The sequence below is a fragment of the Elgaria multicarinata genome, chromosome 23, assembly GCF_023053635.1.
Source record: "Elgaria multicarinata webbii isolate HBS135686 ecotype San Diego chromosome 23, rElgMul1.1.pri, whole genome shotgun sequence".
NCBI classification, from domain to species: Eukaryota; Metazoa; Chordata; class Lepidosauria; order Squamata; family Anguidae; genus Elgaria; species Elgaria multicarinata.
The window spans coordinates 11,699,863-11,715,786 of record NC_086193.1 but is presented as its reverse complement, the minus strand read 5'-3'; the positions used below and the strand labels follow the sequence as shown (position 1 = coordinate 11,715,786).

Here is a 15,924-nt window from a genome sequence, read left to right as displayed (position 1 = left end):
GGCATAGAATCCTACAATAGGAGAGTTGGAAGGGGCCTTTAAGGCCATGGAGTCCAACCCCCTGCTCAACGCAGGAATCCACCCTAAAGCATCCCTGACAGATAGCTGTCCTCTTGAAGGCCTCTAGTGAGGAAGAGGCCACCGCCTCCCTAGGTCATGGGTTCCATTGTCATACTGCTCTAACCATCAGGTCGTTTTTCCTGATGTTTTGTCATACCTGCCTCTTCTTATCACTTCTCCACCTCTCCAGGAGTCATCCATCACTCAAGAGCAAGGGTGCAGAACTTCACATACGGTAAGCCTGGGAAGTCCCCAAGACGGCCCCGCCCCCTTCCTTAGCCCCGCCCATTTCCTTAGCGGTTCCCAGCTTTTGCAGACTTCTCTCCTGATTCTAAAAGGTTGAACTGCCTCTCCTAAGGTTTAGTTCCTGGCAATCTCTGAGCTAAAACATGTTATTTGGGACGATGCATCGAATTTGGAGAGTGATCCCGACTGTTGGAATTGTGGCACAGGGCTGCCAATTTCAGCAGCAGCCCTGCATCGAATGTGAGACCCCGCGCCCAGCCTTGAGAGGGGTTTTTTTTTTTGCAGAGGGGCCTGATGGCCCCACAGCCGGCTTCCAAACTTCCGCTCTCTCGAAGGGACGTCCAATGGGCACTCCCCAAAAGCCTCGCGGTTCTCCCCCGCCATGCCCCAAATCCCCGCTCCTGTGACTCACCTGCCGCAGGTAGAGGAAGAAGCTGGAGTACTGCCCGGCTTCCGGGAGGTAGGAGAGGAAGACGGCGATGCAGATGAGGAGAACGGTGGAGTCCTGGCCCACTTTGCGGAGAGACTGGGAGAAAGGAGGGGACAGGCCGTGGTGAGCGCTTCCCATGCTGGCTGGGGACTATGGGAATTGCAGTCCAACATTTCTGGAGGGGACCAGGCTGGGGAAAGCTCAGCTGGAGCAGTGGGTCTTACCCAGCAGGGCTCTTCTTATGCTCACCTAGAGAACTTGGGCAGGTGGCTACCGGGAGCAGGGCCTTCTCTGCTGTGGCACCTCAGCTTCGGAACGAGCTCCCTAGGGAGGTTCACCGGGCACCTACGTTATACTCATTTCGATGCCAGGTGAAGACCTTTATTCTCCCAGTATTTTATCAGTTTATCATTGTAGCCTTTTAACCTCGCCGTTTTAAAATTGTATTTTAAAACCGCAGCAATCTCTCCGTTGCTGCTTGGTTTTACCCCAGGTGTGATTTGACATATCATTTTTATTGTGCTTCTATACGGCTGCTTTATACTGTTGTTGGTTTTATACTTTGCTTTGTGTCTGATGGTTTTAACTTTTGTGAACCGCCCAGAGAGCTCCGGCTATTGGGTGGTATGAAAATGCAACGAATAAATAACTACAACATTTTAATCAAGGGTGTTCTTGGGTGACATTTACCTGAAGGCTCACTCTCAGCCGCCCTTTCAGGGGGACGCAGCCTCCCCATCCCCACCCTCCGCCCGTCAACGAAGCCCCCAAAGCACTTACAGCAAAGGGATCTGCTTGCCCCCAGGAGATGGGGGCCCCCCAGGAGGCCGGGCGCATCTCTTCCGGCAGGGACTCCGGGACGGCCCAGAGGATGAAGCCGAGGTCCAGCAGCGCCACCCCTGAGGCCAGGACGACCACCAGGGTGTCGCTGTAATCACGGGAGAGGTACGCCCCGATGGCCGGGCTGGTCACCAAGCTGGCGGCAAACGTGGCCGACACCTGCGCGACATGAGGGAGAAGGGATGCGGAGAGGTCACCTCGTTTCATAGCTGCAACCCCGCTCTCTTGAGTTGTCAGACAGGGCTCCTTCGCAGCCTGATGCTGCAGGAGGAACCTTTTTTAAAAATTAAGAACACCAGAACATAAGACGTGCCCAGATGCTGGATCAGACCAAGGGTCCATCTAGTCCAGCACTCTGTTCACACAATGGCCAACCAGCCATCGGCCAGGGACGAACGAGCAGGACATGGTGCAACAGCACCCTCCCACCCATGTTCCCCAGCAACTGGTGCACACAGGCTTACTGCCTCAAATACTGGAGGTAGCACACAACCATCAGGGCTAGTAGCCATGGATTGCCTTTGCCTCCTCCAGGAATTGATCCAACCCCCTTTGAAAGCCATCCAGATTGGTGGCCATCACTACATCTTGTGGTAGTGAGTTCCATAATTAAACTCTGCACTGTGTGAAGAATCCCTTCCTTTGATCTGTCCTAAATCTCCCACTAATCAGTTTCATGGGATGACCCATTTGGGCTCTAGTATTTTGAGAGAGGGCGAAAAATGTCTCAATGTCTACCTTCTCCACACCCTGCATAATTTTGTCCACCTCTATCATGTCTCCCCTCAGCCTCCTTTTTTCCAAGCTAAATAATCCCAGTTGATGTAACCTTCCCTCCTAGGGGAGATGCTCCAGCCCCCTGGATCATTTTAGTTTCCCTTTTCTGCACTTTTCCCAGCTCTATAATATCCTTTTTTAGGTGTGGTAACCACAACTGTACACAGTATTCTAAGTCTGGTCGTGCCCTAGATTTGTATAAGGGCAGCATGATACTGGCGGTTTTATTCTCAATTTCTTTTCTTATAATGCCTAACATGGAGTTGAAGTATTTTTAAATCGCCTTCCTGCAAACAACAAACACGCACCTCAGCGGCGTACAACAAACTCAGTCAAGGAAACCAGCAACAAGATAAACATGATACACAGCAATGAATCTGGGAGAAGGGATTTAACTAGATCGAGTTCTCTCGCATCTACAACTTGCTTTGTGTCTGCAAGTTGAACGGCGGGCTTTTTTTTTGTTTTCGCTTACATTTGGGTGTGTGTTTTTTGGAAGGTGCAAATTTCTGAGCAATTCACTTAAATTATGGCCAGATTTGCATAACACCTGTTCTTGGTTCTAATAAACCATGGTTATGTCAGTGAACCGGGACTGGATAGGTGAGAAATTCTTTGGATTTGCAGTTTAATGTGAACTTATTACATTTGCACATCTGGAAACTACACACAAGTCAGGAGATAATGATACAGAGATGTTCAAGCTCAAAAATGCATATGACTGGGAATCGTTCACCCCCGAACTGCATTATTTTAACGGAGATCACTTGCAAAAAAAAAATGTGCATACTTAGATTGTATACATAGTTGAGGGAATGCACGAAGAACTATGTACATTCAGTTAAATGTGCATGAAAATGTGGACAAATTTTCAGGCGTGCTTTAAAAACAACAACAAAAATTGCAATTCAAAGCAGAAATAGGACGCAACGAACTTAGTGGAGGAAAATCTGGAAAATCTGTGTGACCCTCTGGTATCTGTCAAAGAACACTGAACTTGCCATGAAAATTCACTCCTTTCAGAGGCTGGAGGATATCTAAGAGAGGGTTAGTTTGCTGACTGACTCTTAAGGCAGGGCTATTCTCTTGGCTCTTGGGAGAGATTTCCCAACGGAGATTAGACTTCTGCCTCCCGCGTAAGAACGGCTCCGACATTATTCTAGCGCTTACAAATTCACCTTGAGCTGTTGGAATGTTCATAAACATTCCGTAACGTCACAGCCAATTATCTAGGCAGGGACAAGCGAGAGCTGGTTTTAGATGATGACCTGTGCAAAGGGAGGGGAATTGTCTTAAGAAGAGAACAAGCAGCCGGTCATGTTTGGAGAGATGAAGGAAGACCTCCTCACCAGTCCGTAAGCCGTACTGCGCTCGTGTTCCTCAGTGATGTCAGCGACGTAGGCAAAGATCACAGAGAAAGTGACAGCAAAGACACCGGACATCGAAATGACAGCAAAATACCACCTGGAATAGAGAAAGGACCGGGGGCGAAAGGGGAAAGAGTCAAGAGATGCTACATGGATGAGGGTGGAGAGCAAAAAAAGTGGGGTTGCTGGAACCTGGACGGGTGTTCCCTGTTTGGCAAGACGCACCCCCAGCATGACCATGAACCCAAGTTTCTTGTTGTTGACGTCCCGCAGCATAGCCTTCAACTTTAACCGCACTGTGAAAGGTAGCAAAAAGGAGCAGCAATCGCTGCCTTTGCAAGGTAGATCCACAAACAAGCCATTAAACTGTGGTTTTTGAAGGGCCTCGGTTGACTAGCAACCCAGGCTTTCTCTCTCCATGCGAAGAGTGCCGCTGCCTTCTGACAAGCGGCCGGAACTTCCTCTCGGGGATCTTCCAGCTCCGAAGTTGGGAGGAAAACTGGGGGTAGTTTGGCAAACGCCTCTTTTGGGGGGGGGGCTGGCTGGCAAAGTCAGTTGTAAATTGTGTTAATTTGTAACGAGGCAAATTAAACCCCAAAAAAGGAACTGCGCGTCATTTTGAGAGCCCTGATGTGGGCAGTCATAGGCTTGTGGGATCTACTTTGTCGCTGAGTTTGCTAAAACCTTGAGCCCCGCCAGCCGGCACGTGGTGCAAAAAGACGGCAGGAAAGAATCCAGATCCCAGGAGTTTGGAACTGGATGGAGCTCACAGTCCTTTCTTACCCCAAACTTTCTTCATTTCAGCAGCTTCTTTTTTTTTTTTTAGGAGAGAGGAAAGGCGTTTCTTTGCTGCTGCTAAACAGCTGCGAGTCAAAATCAACGCCGTCGTTGATCTATTGCAAATCACCCAGAGGTCTTTATAATTACTTCTCTTTCGATTCTAGGCTGGTTTAGAGCGGAGGAAAAACCAAAAACTCTCACACGAGCCATTTTAGCTGTGTCCAAGACACATACCTCCTCGCTCACCCATCCCACCCCACGCCTGCAACTCACCACGGACTGATCTTCATGAGAGGGATCGGCGCACAGGTGAAGAACACCGTGAGGAGGAGGAACGATTTTCGGCCCCAGACGTCGGACAGCGCCCCAATCAAGGGGGCACTTAGGAAAGACAGCAGACCCTAGGAAAAGGAATGGGGTGGCGGCATGTTTACTGCAGGACGTTCTGAATCGGTAGGAAGGCCCCAAATAATGCATTTCAGCCTGTTTTACAAGAGCAAGATGTGTGATCGCTTGCCCAAACGGCCTCCATTAGCGGTCAGACAACCTGGCTGCAACTGAGAGAAGGACGAGGCAGCGAAGATTTTACCTTGAACAGGTCTTTTTCTCAGCATGGATCTGCCCCACCCAGATGGGTTGGACCTACTGCTTGCTACCCATTCCGCCTGAACGCGATCTAACGGTACAAAAGGACGCTGAGCTTCCTTTTCCTTTAAAAGAATGGCCAGAAGCCTACGAAACATGACACAAAACTATCTGCCGCCTTGAATGTGTCAGCACATATATAAACATGTATATAAACGTAGCAAATAAATTAAGGTGCAGTCTCTGAGGCTGGCTGGCTGTGGGACGCTGGGAGCTTACAGGGACCTATTTCTGTGTAGACGAGCATTAAAAAGGGATCAATTTTGGCTCTAAGCATAGAATAGCAGAGTTGGAAGGGGCCTATAAGGCATTAGAGTCCAAGGGCAGACAAGCTCCAGATATTTTGGATTGCAGCTCCCATCACCCCCAAACATTGCCCATGCCGGCTGGGGCTTATGGGAACTATTATTGAAAATATCTGGAGGGGCCCCGCTCCAGCGCCACAAGATTTCCACATGCACCTGGGCCTTGAGAGAGACGTCAGCTTCCTTTCTGCACAGACCGGTGGGGTGGGAGCGGGGAGGTGAATCCGTTCCGGGTTTCCGTCAGAGCTCTGACGAAAACCAAGAGCGGATTCACCTCCCCACTGACCTGGGAACAACCAGCCTCCACTAAACCTACCTGCGCCCTCAGGTAACCTATGGATTCTCCACCTACCCCACTTCCTCGGAAGTGCAGGACGTGAGGCTCAAGGCTAGCCTCCATTTTATCCGCCTTCTGACGCTGTCTGGCACCAGCCTTATCTCAGAGCGCGTTCAGGTTCTAGCGAACTTGTGTTTGAAAAGCTGCCCCCTTCCTGTCCTACTCGGCCGTTTCGCTGGGCTGCCCTGGCTATGTTTCTCGGGAGCGGCTTTGCGGGACACGCGGCTGGGTGGGAAAACATAATGCAAAGGACCGCGATACCTGACGGAACGCCTCTCCCGACATGAACCTCCCCGTACCCTGCGCTCAACATCTAAGGTCCTCCTCCGAGGGACGTTTGGAGGACGGCAACCAGGGAGAGGGCCTTTTCAGTGGTGCCCCCCCCCCCCAATTATGGAATGATCTCCCTGGAGAGGCCCGCCTGGCGCCAACATTGTTATCTTTTCGGCACCAGTTCAAGACTTTTCTCTTCTCCCAGGCGTTTAACAGCATTTAACAATGCTAAGTTTGTTTGCTTTTTAACGGACCCCAGTTAAAATGGATTTTTAAATGGATAACCGTTGTTTTTATACTGTTGTTTTTATGTTTCTGGTTTTAAATTTTTAAATCGCGGTTTTTTAACTTTTGTAAACCACCCAGAGAGCTTTGGCTATGGGGCGGTATATAAATGTAATAAATAAATAAATAAATAAATAAAATTCAAAACTGAACGGCGTCCTGAAAGAACAGGGGTGGTGATGGGCGAATAGTCCCTTACCTTGACTCCGTGGATCAGTCCGTTCATTAAGAAAGTGTGTTGAGGGAAGGTCTGGCGTAAGACCTGCAAGGGCAACAAAATCAATGCCAAAACAGGTCCCCAAACCCGTGACGGTTTCAAACAGCGGTTGGGGGGGGGGTTCAGGGTGGCCGCTGCGCGGAGGGAGCAGCAATCCTCCCAGAAGACAGCTCAAGCCCACGTGGAACGCGTGCGTGCTCCTGCCCGGATCTGGGCCCACGTGGCTTGGATCTTGGTCAGCCGTTTCACAGAGGAGCCCAACCTTGTTCAGACGAGATGCTAAGCCATTGTGGTTAAGCGTTCTGAGCTACTCATTATAGCTTAGCGTGTCGGGTGAACGCTTCCGAACCGTGGTGGCGATGCAACCACGGTTTAAACACGCTCACTAACACTTTGCTGCAACAGGGTGAGCGGCCTAATCATGGCTTAGTGTGTCGTTTGAACAGGCCCACTGTCTCTCCAGTTGTTCTTTGGCCTGGTTTCAGGCTAATTTTGCATTTCTTTTCTCCCCTGCTACCCCCTGATTTATGAAATGAGGAACAAGGAAAGGCATGTAATTTCTGCGTGCGATTATCAAGAATATCCAAACACAAAGAGGAAAAGAAAAGGACCACTGCCAGCATTTAACAACGCTATTTAATGATGAGGATGATCAGGGGTCTGGAAACAAAGCCCTGTGAGGAGAGACTGAAAGAACTGGGCATGTTTGGCCTGGAGAAGAGAAGATTGAGGGGAGACATGAGAGCACTCTTCAAATACTTAGAAGGTTGTCACACAGAGGAGGGCCAGGATCTCTTCTCGATCCTCCCAGAGTGCAGGACACGGAATAACGGGCTCAAGTGACAGGAAGCCAGATTCCATCTGGACATCAGGAAAAACATCCTGACTGTTAGAGCAGTACGACAGTGAAACCAGTGACCTAGGGAGGTTGTGGGCTCTCCCACACTAGAGGCCTTCGAGAGGCAGCTGGACAGCCATCTGTCAGGGATGCTTTAGGGTGGATTCCTGCACTGAGCAGGGGGTTGGACTCAATGGCCTTAGAGGCCCCTTCTATCTCTACGATTCTTGGACTTTATTTATTTATTTATTACATTTTTATACCGCCCAATAGCCGAAGCTCTCTGGTCGGTTCACAAAAATTAAAACCATAATAAAACAACCAACAGGTTAAAAGCACAAATACAAAATGAAATGCTAGCCAATACACTGGAAATATCCAACCTGTTATGAAAACCGAAAGCACTTTCACCCGTAGAATACTGTCGCCTGATTTCTCCTGTGCTGCCTTGCCAAAGCCTTTGACGGTCGACGTCTTGTGAACAAAAGCCCGTTTCCCAGATAATCAGATCATCTTGAGAAATAACCGAAAGGGAAGCTGTGCTTATGCCAGGTGACAAGGTGGCAGGCTGCCCCTGGAAACGCAGCCAAGAGAGACTTCCGGACGGTTCCAAAACGGGCAGTTTCCTGACTCTGAGGTTTGCTCGTAAAAACGGCGGGAGCCCAGAGTGGGAGCCTCCTTCCTGACAGTGGCTCTTTGAGAGCGGGCTTTAGGTCACAGGGTGGGCGGGGGAAACCCCAAAAGCAGATTTTGTAGGAGCTGGGGGGGGGGGGAGAAGTAATTTGGTGGTGCAAGAGGGAAAAAGGAAAGAACCCCAAAGAATAGTAAAGTCCCCTTTGGGCACCCCGCCCCACACACCGACACACACTGAGCTCTGACTGTTAGGGGGGGCGTTGGGTTTGCAGATCAACCCACAGAAGTTGCTAGTCCTCAAGAATTTTTACCATAGCTTGCTGTCTAGAAATCCATTAACTTTTGGAGAGTTCACTGCTGGTCACACGCTCCATTGGGTGAGGGGGAGCTGGCACGCGCTTGTTAACCCACCCAGGTGTGCGTTATCATAAAAGCGTTCTAGTCTCCAAGCTTTCAAGGCTGGAGCTGAATTTCTGCCAAAATTAGGTGGATTGGATTTAGCCGGGTCGCAGGCTTTTCACTGTCCCCTCATCCACCCGGAAAGCCCAAATTATTCATTGCATTTAAATCCCAAGGGCCAGGTACGTGCATACATGCATGTGTGTGTGTAATGCTAAGGGGCTACTGTTGCTTTTCGGCCTTCAAGACGGCCTTTGGCCTGGCCTTCGTTTTGATCATCAGCCTTCCTCCGCTAACTGGCTTTCAGGCCTGTGAGCTTTTGGAATACAAGTTGGACTCTGTCCTATAGGAAGGCCTTTACTTTGATAAAGTATAAGCACGCCTATGCCCTGCCTTATCGATTTCGCTTGCAGCGTTCCCTATTGTGAATAAACTTCGCATCTGTTTCGAAGTCTGCGCGGGCTTCAGTCCGCTTAAACCTCAGTGCAGAATTCAGAGCTTTCTGCTTTGCTCTTGCCACTGCGTAGAATTTTGGGGCGTGAGACGAGAGGCTGTCAGCATGAAGCCGTATTTCTGGTACGTCCTGAAAAGTCTGAGTTGCCCCCAGCTCAGACTGAGGCGGATATAAGAGGGGTGGCGTCAGTCTACCGGGCAATTTGTTTGCCCGCTGTCCGCACTGCAGGAACGTGGGAGATTGGGGGTGGGGGCAAGCCCTCTTAACCCTCCACCCCATTCACGCTTGCCAACTTGAACGTGCTTTTTTTTTTTTTTTTTTTTACTGTTTTACATCCACCATTTAGGATTCCCAGGGGTTTACGGAAGGACGCTGGACAAAGCTGTTTCCGCACTCAACAGGGGACAGTTCCCACATGTAGATTTGCTAGTCCAGAATAAGCCAACAGCTTCCCGCACTCTCTGCCCAAGGATCTGCTCTGGAACACCGTCCCATGTTATTTTCAGAGATGCCTCAGCTGTGGCAGGGATGGAAAGAGCCCCCCCCCGCCCCCCGAATTCTCTTTTGTAAGTGGTCTGGGAGGAATCTGCCCTGAGAAGGGGCAAGGAAGCCTTTTAAACAGGAACCTGAGGATTTCATTCTGCCCAGTAGTTGATGCCATCCAGAACTCAGAGCACAGCATGGTTTGAAAGGTACCGTTGGGGCAGGGGTGATGATACCACTCGCCTTTGGCGAACAGGAAACCCCTCCAGGCAGCCTGGTAGGGAAGCGGGTGTCCACAGGAAAAGGGCCGATTCTCCCCCCCCCCTTTTAAGCCTTTCAGACGTGCCACAAAGCAAACATCACCAACACATGTGTATACGCAGGCAGGTGAGTAGCTGCTCCTACAGTTATCCACAAGGGCAATTTGTGGATTAAAGTTCTATTGAGGGTTCTCTCGTCAGGGGCGCAAAACACACTTTGGACTAGCTCAGGTGCAGGGGACGTTAACCAGCAACTCCTTCCTCCAGGACCTTAAGAATATCAGAAGAGCCCTACTGGGTCAGACCAAGGGTCCATTTAGCCCAGCACTCTGTTCACGCAGTGGCCAACCAGCCATCGGCCAGGGACGAACAAGCAGGACATGCTGCAACAGCACCCTCCCGCCCATGTTCCCCAGCAACTGGTGCACACAGGCTTATTGCCTCGAACACACAACTATCAGGGCTAGTAGCCATTGATAGCCTCCTCCTGCAGGTTATCCAACCCCCTTTCAAAGCCATCCAAATGGGTGGCCATCACCACACCTTGTGGTAGCGAATTCCATAATTTAACCCTGCACTGTGTGAAGACGTCCACCCTTTGATCTGCCCTGAATCTCCCACCCATCAGCTTCATGGGATAATGACCCTGTGGGTTCTAGTATTTTAAGAGACCATGGACAAAAGGACTCACCGTCAGCATCGGAGTGGTGAGCAACCCCCAGGCGAAGAACTCCAGGAAGATGACCACCACAGCATGGTACACACTGGGGCCGCCAATTCCTTGTCTCTGGAAAACACAAGGGATGTGGAGAGAGAACATCAGCACCTACCCTGGAGTTGAGCACTGTTCTGTATCCGCCTTCCCCCAATCTAATGCCCCCCAGATGTTCGGAACGACAAATCCCAGCATTCCTGACCATTAGCCATGCTGGCTAGGGGCTGCTGGCAATTGATGTCCAATCATCTGCAGGGCATTTGAAGGCAGGTGTATACCATTAGTAAAGCATACTTTATGCCTGCTTGTTTTTAATAAGGGCCCATTTTCACAATGCCCCCTTTCAATTTCGACATATTTCATAGAATCATAGAATAGCAGAGTTGGAAGGGGCCTACGAGGCCATGGAGTCCAACCCCCTGCTCAATGCAGGAATCCACCCTAAAGCATCCCTGACATGATGGTTCTCCAGCTGCCTCTTGAAGGCCTCTAGTGTGGGAGAGGCCACAACCTCCCTAGGTAACTGATTCCACTGTCGTACTGCTCTAACAGTCAGGAAATTTTTCCTGATGTCCAGCTGGAATCTGGCTTCCTGTAACTTGAGCCCGTTATTCCGTGTCCTGCACTCTGGGAGGATCGAGAAGAGATCCTGGCCCTCCTCTGTGTGACAACCTTTTAAGTATCTGAAGAGTGCTATCATGTCTCCCCTCAATCTTCTCTTCTCCAGGCTAAACATGCCCAGTTCTTTCAGTCTCTCTTCATATTTCCTACGTAGCGTCTCTTTTATCCTTCCCCTCAGAATCTTATCAGTGAAACGCACTGAGCCGTGATCACGTGTCAATACTAGGTAGCTACACAAGTAACGCGATGATCCGCTCCTGGGGACCCAAGCAACGTTTGCAGTCAAGCGACACCAACGTTATAGCCAGCGATGCAGGTTTGCTGGAGGATTTTATGCTGCCCTAAATCAGGCTGAGACAGGATGGAAAATATTCGGCTTCTATTTAATAAACAAAAGCCAATAAGAGGTATGCCGGGATAACACATACGTGCTGTATCAAATATCGTGATGGTTTTTCCCAAAGGCTAGAGGAGCTGGCCTGAAATATTAAGAGAGGAGGCGGGGGAAGAGGTCTATAAACCGTACAGAAATGAAAAGCTTGGCTTGGAAATTATTCTTATTGGAAAACTTGATGGTAGTTTAAGGTATGTGAATACAATAGCATGCCTCCCTTGCCTTATTTGGGTTTTAAGGGGGAGAGCCAGTGAGGCAGGGAGATGGGGACAGAAGGTAGTACTCCAGAGATTTGGGACTTCAACTCCCAAAAGTCCCTGCCAGCACAGCCAAGGGTCAGGGAGGCTGGGAGTCATGGCCGAAACCTTGGCCATGACTCCCAAACCTCAGGAAATCTACTTTCTGCCCACCATGGTTAGAGCGTTGGACTGGGGACCCAAGAGAGCCTAGGCCATTCGGCCATGACATTCAGCCTAGCCTACCTCACTGGGTTGTTGTGAAGATAAAATGAAGAAGAGGAACAGAGCCATGTACACCACCTTGGGCTCCTTGGTAGGAAAAATGGCGGGGTATAAATGAAACAAACAAATAAAATCAAGGCTCTGAGAATAGTTAATGTACTAAAATTCTACCGTGTCTGAAGAGCTCGGCGCATGAATAATCCATGCACTTCGTGGGGATAGCCAGCTGGGGAAAAAAAAACCGAAGTACAATTTTGATTGTAGATTTGATGCTGGTGCTGCATCCGTTCCAAATGCCCAATTTAACTGGTGTTTTGTCCATTTGTTGGCTGCATTTGGACAATCAATAATGGTTTATTGCAGCTTTTACCCACGCTGGTGTCAGGCAGACATTTTGGACAACAGCTCCGAGCTGACCTTTGGCCAGGCTGGCAGAGGTTGATGGGAGTTGATTCAAAATAGCCACAGCAACTTGGAGGGACACAATGATTTGTTGTGCTAGGAATAAGTCTAGGTGAGCATTGGCGCTTTCACTCAGTGCAGCCAGTGAACTGCAACACCACAGTTTAGTGTTACACGGAAACCTAAACAGTGGCTTATCTTAACCACGGTTGGTTGAAAAAAGGCCAACTTGATAACCCATGGCTTGTTTCAAACAAACCATAGTTAAGTTTGGCGTCCTCCAACCTGGGACCTCCAGATGTGTGAGGAGTTTTTTGGGGAGGTGTAGTCCCACACACCTGGAAGGCCCCAGGTTCGGGGAAGGCGAAGATCAACCACAGTTGTCAGTTTGGGATGACACTACAGTTAGTTGAAAGCTTCCGAACGCTTCCTTGCGCCCACACCGGAGGAGGAGAGGAGTGAGCCGGCGCGAGAATCACGTTGGCTCATTCCCATCGCATTTCACTGTAGCTGTTACGTTGCTATTTACGTCTGCAAAATAACGTGGTGAAAAAAGTGGGGGGAAATTGCCATGGAAGATTATTTTTTTCCACTCCACATCACCGATTATACAACCCTTAACGTTGCCGCCAAATCGTACATCCCTGGCCTACACCTGGACTGTTGCTGAAGCACGACGCACACGTTGCATTGTGTCCAGAGGTGTGCAGCTGAAAAACGGCACAAGGGTACACAATGGTCTGAAGGCACCAGAAGAAGTTCTGCTACTGCAGCTAAGGCGGTCTGGTCCACTCAGACTGTTCATTAACCAGATGTAAGCAGGCCTGCGTAGGGACAAGTGAAATGATTAAACAGCAAGGATCGCTGTTTATGCACATTTCAAGCATCCAGAATGCTTCATGAGACGTTCTCAGGAATCCTTAAAACAGCCCTGGAAGTTAGGCCAGAATTAGCTACTGGGAGGGCGGACGGTGCAGGAGTACCATGACCATGGTCAAATACTTAGAAGGTTGTCACACAGAGGAGGGCCAGGATCTCTTCTCGATCCTCCCAGAGTGCAGGACACGGAATAACGAGCTGAAGTGACAGGAAGCCAGATTCCGGCTGGACATCAGGGAAAACTTCCTGACTGTTAGAGCAGTGTGACAATGGAACCAGTGACCTAGGGAGGTGGTGGGCTCTCCCACACTAGAGGCCTTCAAGAGGCAGCTGGACAGCCATCTGTCAGGGATGCTTTAGGGTGGATTCTTGCATTGAGCAGGGGGTTGGACTCGATGGCCTTGTAGGCCCCTTCCAACTCTGCTATTCTATGATTCTATGTGAACCACAGAACCTGAGACAGGAGTGTATTTTTATACCAGCCTCCCTAACACACCTGGCGCCCTCCAGATCTGTCAGACTCCAACTCCCAGCATGTCTGGCTGAGGGATGCTGGTAGCTGCAGTCCGACACATCTGAAGGGCACCAGATTTTGGTGGCTGTTTTGCTGTTTTAAGTCCAAACCGAGAAGGACTCAGGAATCAACTCCAGCTGCCAAGATAAGCAAAACATCTAGACAGCTACGACACAAAGGACTCGTCTTTCAAGAAACAGATAAGGGTCCGGTTTGAAGGGTTTTACAGCTCCTCAGAAGGAGCCTTTTCTTCGACTGGTTGAAGCTGGTACCAGGAAGCCCTCGATAAGTGCAACCTGTCTTGTTCAAAACAAGCAAGATTGAAACCTGGCAGGAGATGGTTGTATCCGAGAGGACCACAGATGCACCGATTAATGTAGAGGCTGATGGGAATGCTGGACGGAGGCCAATTGTGTAGTAGTACAATGGCTGGGGAAGACAAGGGTGTTTGTCCGTCCCCACACACACACATTCCCTGATATTTTCCTCCCAGCCCTGCGCAAGCCTAAAAATCAGAGACTGGAATGTAGAAATGTGAGCTCTCAGCTGTTGGTGTAAGTAGATGGTTTAAGGCAGTGTTTCTCAACTGGGGGCTCCCAGGGTATTCCAAGGGGGCCACAGGTGAAAATCGTGTAACTGGGGGGCCACGGCACGAGACTAGGGTGCCACAGAGGGAAGTGAGAAGTGAAGAAAACAGAGAAGTGAAGAAAATAGAAAACAGAGAAGTGAAGCGAAGCGAACAGAGAAGTGGCCGTGCTTCTCAGTGGATGGATCACCATGCGCACTCTTTTTACAATATCTAAAAAGTTTCCACAGCTTTGGGATAAAGCAAAACTGTTTTTCCATGGCAGTTCCTACTTCGTAGGGCTGCCTTTGAAGACAATTCGGAAGCTGCAGCTCGTGCAAAATGCAGCGGCCAGATTGATTTCGGGAACCAGAAGGTCTGCTCTGGTCCGCTTGCACTGGCTGCCTGTATTTTTCCGAGCCCAATTCAAGGTGCTGGTTTTGACCTACAAAGCCTTACACGGCTTGGGATCACAATGCCTGATGGAACGCCTCTCCCGACGTGAATATACCCGGTCACTACGTTCAACATCTAAGGTCCTCCTCCGGGTGCCTACTCTGAGAGAGGCTCGGAGTGTGGCAACGAGGGACAGGGCCTTTTCGGTGGTGGCCCCCAGAGTTTGGAATGATCTCCCTGACGAGGCTCAGCTGGCACCAACACTGCTATCTTTTTATAAATTATAAAAATTATAAATAAAAGATGTTCTATTTACAGACAAAACATTTAAATAGCTACTTTTCTACCGGTAGGACGGGGGGGGGGGGGGCGCACAGGAAGGAAACAAGGTCGGAAAAAGGTTGAGAAACAACGGTTTAAGCGATAATCAGGATAAACCAGGGGATTTGGGGTGGGGGGGAGGAGGAGGAAGAAGCAATGGCGCTGCTGCTGGCCTACCTTGCAGGGCTGTTGTGGGGATGATGACGCTGAAATAATTTATTTGTTTATTTTATTCATTAATTACATTTCTATACCACCCAATAGCCGGAGTTTTCACGTGATGCAGCTGGAGGGAAGTGTGGAGGGGGAGGAAGGGAGGGGGAAGAGGCAGCGCCATAGCTGGCCTACCTTGCAGGGCTGTTGTGGGGATGATGACGCTGAAATAATTTATTTGTTTATTTATTTTATTCATTAACAGTTTTTATACTGTTTTTATGTTTTTCTAATTTTTGTATACTTTTAATTGTTGTAAACCGCCCAGAGAGCTTCGGCTGTGGGGCGGTATATAAATGTAATTAAATAAATAAATAGCTGGCCTACCTTGCGGGGTTGTTGTGGGGATGATGACGCTGAAATGATTTATTTGTTTGTTTGTTTTATCCCTTAATTACGCAGCTGGAGGGAAGTGTGGCGGGGGAGGAAGGGAGGGGGACGAGGCAGCGCCATAGCTGGCCTCCCTTGCAGGGCTGTTGTGGCGGCGGATGACGCTGCAATGAAGTGGGGAGGAAGAGGGGGGGACGAGGCAGCGCCGCCACTGGCCTCCCTCGCGGGGTTGTTGTGAGGGTCGCGGGGGAACAACGCGCGTGGGGGGCAGGCGGGGGGGGGGACGTGCCAGGGCCGGCCTACCTCGCGGGGCTGTTGTGCGCCTCTTCCCGCCTTCACTCACCCCGTGCCCGTCTCGGCTGAGGCGCGTCGTCGTCGTCGTCGGCTTCTTCTTCTTCGGCTTCTTCTTCTTCTTCTCGCCGCTCATGGCGAGGCGCGGCCCGGCCGAGGCGGAGCCTCCCCCATCCTTATCCTCCTCCTCCTC

At 50.0% G+C, this 15,924-nt stretch overlaps 1 protein-coding gene across 2 annotated transcripts in view; it reads right to left on the bottom strand.

The window, feature by feature from the left end:
• Window positions 1–15,924, bottom strand: part of LOC134413140 (hippocampus abundant transcript 1 protein-like) — a 21,880-nt gene extending 5,956 nt beyond the window's left edge. The window contains exons 1-7 of one of the 2 annotated variants that reach the window (XM_063147265.1): window positions 15,784–15,924; window positions 10,321–10,416; window positions 6,545–6,607; window positions 4,774–4,901; window positions 3,703–3,817; window positions 1,517–1,735; window positions 719–832 (exon numbers count right to left, since the gene is read on the bottom strand). In XM_063147265.1, coding sequence (XP_063003335.1) covers window positions 719–832; window positions 1,517–1,735; window positions 3,703–3,817; window positions 4,774–4,901; window positions 6,545–6,607; window positions 10,321–10,416; window positions 15,784–15,867 — 819 coding nt within the window. In that variant the 5' untranslated portion in view covers window positions 15,868–15,924. Of the gene's footprint in view, window positions 1–718; window positions 833–1,516; window positions 1,736–3,702; window positions 3,818–4,773; window positions 4,902–6,544; window positions 6,608–10,320; window positions 10,417–15,743 lie in introns of both variants that reach the window. The other variant, XM_063147266.1, reaches the window with a different exon arrangement.